The 8,386-nt window shown below is 39.0% G+C and overlaps 2 protein-coding genes across 2 annotated transcripts in view; one reads left to right on the forward strand and one right to left on the reverse strand.

Annotated features, from left to right (window-relative positions):
• Positions 1–145, forward strand: part of ESCO1 (establishment of sister chromatid cohesion N-acetyltransferase 1) — a 40,278-nt gene extending 40,133 nt beyond the window's left edge. The window contains exon 10 of the mRNA XM_007448611.1: positions 6–145. Coding sequence (XP_007448673.1) covers positions 6–145 — 140 coding nt within the window. The remainder of the gene's footprint in view (positions 1–5) is intronic.
• A 7,300-nt stretch (positions 146–7,445) lies between these two features.
• GREB1L (GREB1 like retinoic acid receptor coactivator) overlaps positions 7,446–8,386 on the reverse strand; it is a 126,283-nt gene continuing 125,342 nt past the window's right edge. The window contains exon 32 of the mRNA XM_007448624.1: positions 7,446–7,609. Within this exon, the coding sequence (XP_007448686.1) occupies positions 7,446–7,609 (164 nt within the window). The remainder of the gene's footprint in view (positions 7,610–8,386) is intronic.

The raw sequence follows: 8,386 nt of genomic DNA on the forward strand, positions 1-8,386 counted from the left end.
GTAACTTTATTATGGCTCATACTTGAGTAAAGAAGAAATTGCTTTCTCAGATCCTACTCCTGATGGAAAACTGTTTGCAACACAGTACTGTGGCACTGGTCAGTTTCTGGTATATAATTTTATTAATGGACAAAACAGCACCTAAAATAAATTCATGCCTGCAGTCCAGAAGACATCTACTGAAGAGAATGGATTGGTTGCTGACTTTAACCAGGAACTAGGGCCATTTTTATTACAATGAACTCAGGACTGGCAACAACTGTTAGGTTGTTCCATTTTCATAAAATTGGAAAAAATGCAGTAATTGCTTATTGTTGTTTTGTTTTTTAAAGAAGATATTTTATTATCTTTTACAGAAATTTATGATTGATGTATTTTATCTATAGTTATTTAGACATGTTTACATGCAGCAGATAATTGTTCATAGTGGACTGAAACTAATGCAAGGACTATGGTCTCAGTGATAAGTATATTTTGAAGTTCTTAATTATGGAAATATACCAGTGTAGCTTGGTACTGTATTTTTTTATATTGATCTGCTGATACCAGTTATAGTTTTAAAGATTGTATTTTCACAGAGTGGAAACCAGTGTTTTTGCATTATTACTCAAGGAGGGTGTGATGTTACCTGTTTAGGAACTCAAAGCTAATTCTTAAAGGGTCTGGTATATAATTTAAAAGAATCCTCACAAAAAAGCAAAGCCGAACTTTTTCTTCCATTTCTCTCTTCCCGCTTCTTGACAGCAGCAAAAAGTGGAAGGTGGAAAAGAATTGAGGCTTTCATTCTTGGAGAGCTGTTAGTGACTAGAATTAGAACGGTACCCTCTAGTTTATTTATTCTTTCATTCTGGTTTCACTTTTTAAAATAAATGGCAACTGGCACACTTCGGCTATTAACAGTCCCAAAGAGATTTATGAAAACCTGTGGAATAGTTACAAGCTAAATATGGAGGACTTGGTATCTGCTTCGTTACTCCTCAGAAATACTACACTGGGTATATGCCCTCATTATTGGACTTCATTTTGATACTTGTCTATCCTTCATAGTGCCCTCTACTTTTAAAGGGTTTATATGTTGAAAAACTGCTGTGGCCTTTTATGACCTGTATATAATGTAGAATAAAATAATAAAATACTTGATAGCTTTTTCTAAGTGATAAATGTGATAATGGTGTATTATTATTGTGCTTTTTCAGGAAGTTTGTTAGTTTTGATACCTTGAAATAGGATTAAAACACTGGCTTCTTAAAAGGTAGTTTTCACCAGTTTGCCATAGGATAGGTTATGTCAGTAACATCTCCAAAAGACAAGATCCCAACATGAGAATTTTCTGCTCTTTCAAAGAAATAAAGAGCCATGGCCCAAGAATGAAGCACCACTGTGATTTAACATAGATTAATTTTATGAGCTGAAATTAAAACCAGCTAAAAATTAGGGCTTTTAAACTATGATTAACAGACAGGTATATATTTTATCACCCTTAGATGTGTGCTTTTAAAATTAATAGAGTGGTGTAAGGCTCTGTAGTCTTTATAGGGTGGAGTGGTAAGGCAGTGTAAATATTTCCCTCTGATTCATCATGATGGTCCAACTCTCAACACTGCTTTTCTCTTTGGGCTTGAGACTGTTCTAGTTATCCCTGGTCTCAATGTTTGCCTGACAGGGACTGTAATTTTTTAAAAACAGGATGAAATTTTCAGGTGTAGTGTAGATGTCCTAGTAACTGTTAATCTCATAATACAGGCGCAATTTCCATATAAGCAATAGTATGCTTCTTTGGGGAGCCAAACTTGGTGGTTTCAAGGTGACTTGGAAGTAGAGAGGCTATATTTATTGGTTGGTTTAAAGGTTACCATTACTAGGAAAACGGTTTTTCATGTTTGTATTAAAGACACAGCCCCTCAAATAAGTTTTACAATCTAGCTGTTTCTCTAAGAACAGAATTATTAATAATATTTAACATTTGAATGTTTGCCATGTGTCATACCTTGTGTTTAGTGATGCATTATTTTATTTAATTATCATGACAACCCCATGAGGTAGAGTTTACAAGTGAGGAATCCAGAACTTAGACGATAATTAAGAGCTTACAGTAGCAGTCTTTGTGAAAGATGCTGAAAACTGAACTAAACCTATGATGTGTGGGTGAAGATGAGGAGACAGATGAACTCTGAGGAGATAAAACTGAAGAATTGATAGAGTTGATAACTAACCAGAGAAGGATCATGACAGGAGAATCTAGGGTAATTTTCATTTGGGTAATTGACTGAGAAGGGCATACTGGAGAATTAGGTTGGCAAGATTAGATGGGGAAGGATGAGCTCAGTTTTGCTCACAATTTTAAGGTGGTTGCAGAATCTCCAAGTGGAAATATCTATTTGGTATATAACTGAACATGTAGATCTAGAGTTTGGGAAAAGTTTGAACTAAGCAGATTTATTTAGTTATTTGAAGGTTTAGAAGAGATCGCCACCCTGAGGTTTATGAAATGAGAGGGTAGGAGAGAGTATTGAGGAACACCTGAGGATGCACGTGCAAGGGAAGAACCATAAGAGAGTGGTAGAAACCAAGACTCAAAGAACGGTCGACACTGTCACACCACAGTTGAAGGCTGAAGAGTGATGATAGAAGAACAGTCTCTGTGGAGTGGTGGAGGCCCTGGTGGACACAGTGAGTAAACACTAATGGCCACAGACATCAAAACAGGTTGATTCTGTAATTGCTGATTATATAAAGGCGCCTGTAAATTTTTTCTCAGCTACCCTTGAATAGTTGTTGGTCCATTATAAAAATGTCTAGTGTATGGACATTATAGGAACCACCAGTATAGACAGGAACCGTGAACTCTTAGGGGTTATGCCCTTGTCTGCATGGACGTACAATGGTTTTATTTCATTCTGTAAGCATTATAAAAATCAGTATTTTATCAGTTCGTAACATGCAAGAGTGCATTTGGTATATCTACTAAAAGCATGTATCGTAAGAACAGTAAGTACAGTAGACATGCAGTGATACTTTAAACTTTTTTAAATTAATTATTTTATTTTTGGCTGCATTGGGTCTTCGTTTCTGTGCGAGGGCTTTCTCTAGTTGTGGCAAGCGGGGGCCACTCTTCATCACGGTGCCTGGGCCTCTCACTATCGCGGCCTCTCTTTTTGCAGAGCACAGGCTCCAGACGCGCAGGCTCAGTGGTTGTGGCTCACGGGCCCAGTTGCTCCGCGGCCTGCGGGATCCTCCCAGACCGGGGCTCGAACCTGTGTCCCCTGCATTAGCAGGCAGATTCTCAACCACCAGGGAAGCCCCACATGCAGTGATATTTTAATTGTTGCTTACTTTGCATGGCGGCCCAGCTAGGGCATCTGGGTAGGAACACGGCCACATTCCTGCCTAGTTGTAGTTCATCGGCAGTTAAGATGGCTGAATTGATTTCTGGGATAGCGACTGCAGGCATACATATACCTTCTACCTGTTCTCATGGCTCTTGGGCCTTCTGGCAGATAAAGGGAAGATTCGGTCTTATAACAACAAAGAAGTGGTTAGAAAACTTTTTTTCCTTATTTTATTATTCCACCTGCTGTCATAATCACTGAAGCACAGTTGACCCTTGAACAACATGGGGGTTACCCCACACAGTTGAAAATCAGGTATAACTTTACAGTCGGCTCTTCATATCAGCGGTTTGCATCTGTAGACTTAGCCAACCATGGATTGTGTAGTATCATAGTACATATTTTTTTGGAAAAAATTTGTGTATAAGTAGACCCATGCAGTTCAAGCCTGTGTTGCTGAAGGGTCAACCGTAGATGCTTTCCTTAGCTTACTACTTGACAGTTAAGACATAAGGAATTTATAGTTTGAATGGCTGTTTCCTTGGCCTCAGAAGTTCTTCCTGAAGTCATCTTTAGTGATGATTTTTTTGTTTCTTTTTTGGGTTTTTGCTTTTTTCAGGGAAGCCAGTATTTGATTGTTTTATCAGTTTTCTCTTAGACTCAGAGGAAGCTTATGGGCCAGTTGCCATGACTGAAGGCAAGCCTGAGGAATGTTTGTTCCCTGATGTTGTTCAGCTCTACGTAGTTGAATACAAAGGTACAGCAGTCAGAGTTTCACAGCTGTTAGTCTTTCTAAGGCAGCTGCTTTGGAGCCTTGATCCTGAATCTGTCATCATACTTAAAATAGTTATTGCCCCTCCTGAGGTAACAGCCAGGGGCCTCTGGCCCTGAAGAATGCTTTTATGGTTCTATATCAGTCTATTATTTTAGCACTCTTGATAATAATAGAACTGAAAGGCATTTCTTTTCCCCTGGAATAATAAGTTAACTCTCAAAAGTTGGTGAAATAACACCTTAGGGTTATACTGCACAGTTCTACCAACCCAAAGTCTGCTTCTCAGGACACGAAAGTGAGTATAGTTGCCATCTGTAAAATAAAAGATTGGGGATGTACCATGAATATTTCTAACATCTCTTTAATAATCATTTCTAGATCTGTTATTCATAATTGTGGCACTCTGCAAATGGGCATGGTATGTAGATACCTTATACGTGTGTATCTTCTTTGGATAAGCTACGGATTTTCAGTGAACAAATATTTACTTTCTTGGACTGTTATGCCAGAAGAGTATCTTAGAGTCATCCAACCTATGACGTGGACTTCTAGCCTTTCTTGGACATTGCCGTAGTCAGCTTATTCCATTTTTGAACATAACCAGAACATGTAAAGAAAACAAACTTTCTCTTTGGGGGGGTGGGAGAGAATTTTAATACATTCACCAAATTAAAGGACAAGAACATACTGTAGACACAACTTAAGACAATTTAGAATCAAACAAAATGTGAGGTAGACTGACTAGTGAAATTCACCAAATTTTGGTTAAGAAAATTTTACAGTAATAAAGTAACACAGGTGCCTCCTTTTCTAAAAATCACAAAAAGCATTTGCATAAATTACAGCCAAAAAAATTGAATACAACAATTCTCATTGTAATTTTAGTTTACATTCAGTATTAACCTGTGTGAACTGTCAATATGTGGCAAGGTTCAACAGGTCTATAGGTCAGTTATTATGCAGGCCTAGTGAACACATTCACACCACAATATTCTTAAGGGATGGCAAGGCTCGAAGTGGAACACACCAAGGTACATATTAACCAATCATGGTGTCCTGTGCTTGTGCAATTTTATCCTTGCAGGAGAATGACCTAACATTCTCTAAAGAATTATACTGATAAGGTGATTTTAAAAGATCCAAACCTTAGTAAGATAGATAGGCATTGAAAAGAATAGGCAGGTCAATTTGAATTCTCCATCACTGGGGTGATGGGCTTTTGGCTTTATTCTGGCATTTCTCTTCCCCAGAGTTAAATAGTATTTAAGAGATCATAATCATTTGATTTTTCAGAGTGCAGCCCTAACTAATATGGGGTCCCCTCAGGTCAAGTAACTACTTTAAAAAATTTTCCTTTCCTTAGACTATGAAGCCATAAAGCCTGAAGAAACCCTGAGAGGCCATCTGCCCCAGGTACAATTGTTTTAGGATTATTTATTTCAAGTATTTTATTTGCCCTATATAGTAAGTATTTTTGGAATATTGCACAAATAGTTGGTTTCTTGATATCATCTGCGTTAGGCCCTTTCAACAAAACAGGAACAACTGAAATACATTCATATCTAAATCAGCCTGCCTCAGAACGTACCTCTTTGCCAAAAATTCTGCTGTACTAAAATTGAGTATTTTTAAAGCATCTATAAGGCAGGTCCTCTTTCAAGGTCAGTTAAAAATGGAGTTTAAAGGAATCGTTCATTTCAAGAGACATTTAAACCATCATAAGTAGCTATATTAAAACCAAGAGATCTGAAACCATTTTCAGATTAGTACATGCCATCTTTTCACTAGCTGTAAACTCCTTGTTATCACAAACTAATAAAGCTGGTCAGTTAACACTATTTGTTCTAAGTAAATGCAGGCTTCAGGCCATAAATATGACATCGATTCAAGTTAAAAATGGCCATTTAAAGTGGGAATAAAGTGGTACATACGGGCTAATGAGAAAAATGTCACGAGATTGTTTAATGATGAGAAGTGGAGTAATTTAAGAGTAAGCTTCCAAAAGACCTAGTTTGTTCTAGAACATTTTCTAAAAATCTGTTTTTGATTAAAATATGTGGTAAAAAATCTGTAGAAACTTATGCCTCCTACTGTTGATACTGAACAGAGACCCCCTGTTGATTTTAATGAGTCGAAGAGACTTAATGGCATCTTCTTTAACACACGCACACCCCACTGGCAGGGTTAAGTAAAACAGCCTCTCTTTCTACGGCTCTGTTTCCCATTTCAGCAATTTCTGTGGTGGTGTCAGTATAAGGCAGCTAATATTCATTCAGTGTATCTTTTAAAGGAAACTTTGCTTTAGTCTTTGAGAGGAAAGAAACTAGTTCCACTTCACACAGAAGCTAAGCCTGCCTGACATTTAGCTTTGCTGGTGCCAATTGCTAAATTCCAACCACACAGGGTCAGTGTGGGGTGACTGCTGAAAGCTTCTGAATTGGCTCAGCTACTGAATCAGGCTCTCCTTGTGTAAGATTAATCACTGTTCATATTCTCACAGGTGTGCTTAAGAGACTGAAAACAAAGAATGGATAAAGCAAAAGAACTTAAGCCAGGAGAAGCTGCATGAATACACACAATGCTCTGCATTTACTAATTTGTTCAGTTTAAATAGTAAACTTTTAACTCCTGTGGAAATTTTGCCAAAAGTTTCAATACATACAAGATTATAAATCTTAAACTAACACTGCACAGAGACAAAGACTACTTTTTTTTTTTTTAAATACAAATATCTTCTACATTCTATCATTTCAGACCCCTGAGTAATACTGTACCAAAGTACAGATCTGAAGAGAAACTGAGGGTTCAGGCCTCAAACGTTAATCTTCAATTAATTCCACACCAACGGTGTGAGTCTCACGTAACACATTCAGGCTAGCTAACGCTGAGTCAGTTTCCACCCCCCACCCCACCCAACTCCTCCCAAGAAAGGGTTTGGGTTCCTCCCCAAAAGTACTGAATTAGGTCAAAGCTGATGTTCCTTAAACCCCCCCCCCCCCCCCCGCCGGACACAGCATAGTAAAAAAAAACAATGCAGACTCCCTGTGGCCTCTCCAAAGCATAATCCTCCTCAGCCTCCCGTGGGCAGACCACATCTTAAGTAACTGCATAACTACCTAGGGTGGAGTTAACCTGAATTTAAGTCCTGAAATTGGAACTGAAGGAGCGTGATGCCCCCCAAGGATCTAGGTCAGATTTGGGGGGTTCTTTGGAGAAGAGACAAATATGTTGCACTTGGCTCCACAGTGATTGTACTTTAAAGGAAACAAAAAATCCCTAATAATCATTACTGCCCCACCCCACCTAGGCATCCCTTTGCTGGTTTTGGTCTCTTCTAAAGCTCATACGTGACGTCCGGTAAGAAAGTAAAGGGGCTTGTCATCGGCGCTGTTAGCAGTTTGAAACTCGTCCCGGAGGCGGAACTGCCACTCGTCCTCTAGCTCTAAGCGCACAATCGTTTGGCGTAAGGAACTTCGGTCTTGGCAAATGACACACAGAGTAGCACCTTCAGGAAGAAAGCAGAAGTGTGTCTTAGGCTCAGGGATTGAAATGATGAAGAATCTTACCACCTCCCTCTGATTATATCCCCTAAACTAACACATGTGAGAACCAACATACAAAGTAACCTATGAGATTTGTTCATTGTACTATTTATTTTGAATAGTTATTACAAATTCAAAAGTTTAAAGGAGTGTAAAGTAAAAGCCCTCCTAACCACATCCCCCCTTCCCCTATAGTAACCAGTGTTAAAACCCACGTCCTAACGTTGTCCTAATGTGTCCCTGTAGAGCAGGTGTTCTCAACCTCGGCACTGTGGGCCGGACAGTTCTACTGTGGGAGCTGTCTTGCTCTTGTAGGATGTTTAGCAGCGTCCTTGGCTTCTACCCACTCTGTGCCAGCAGCACCCCGCCCTGTGACAACGTAAAATGTCTCCAGATATTGCCGAGCGTCCCCTGGGACGCTCCCTCCCACCCCCAACGCACACGCACAGCTCCATATGTATTTTACACACATAGAAGTAAATACAGTTTCTCCTGTTCTCATAAAAATGGTAGCATGCTGTACACAGCATGATGAACCTTACTTTTTTTCACCGGCCTCAGAGGTCATCTTGTCAGGATTATTTGTGATGCTTAATCTGCAGTTTGTTCTTAGGCAAATTTAACTCTTTGTATGGTGCATACTTACTGAAGTGACTTTAGCGTCTATACCAGAATCATACCTCATTCACCTGATTTTTTTTTTTTTTTTTGGGTACGCGGGCCTCTCACTGCTGTGGCCT

This window comes from Lipotes vexillifer, unplaced genomic scaffold (assembly GCF_000442215.2).
Source record: "Lipotes vexillifer unplaced genomic scaffold, Lipotes_vexillifer_v1.1 scaffold168, whole genome shotgun sequence".
In the NCBI taxonomy this organism is placed as follows: Eukaryota; Metazoa; Chordata; class Mammalia; order Artiodactyla; family Lipotidae; genus Lipotes; species Lipotes vexillifer.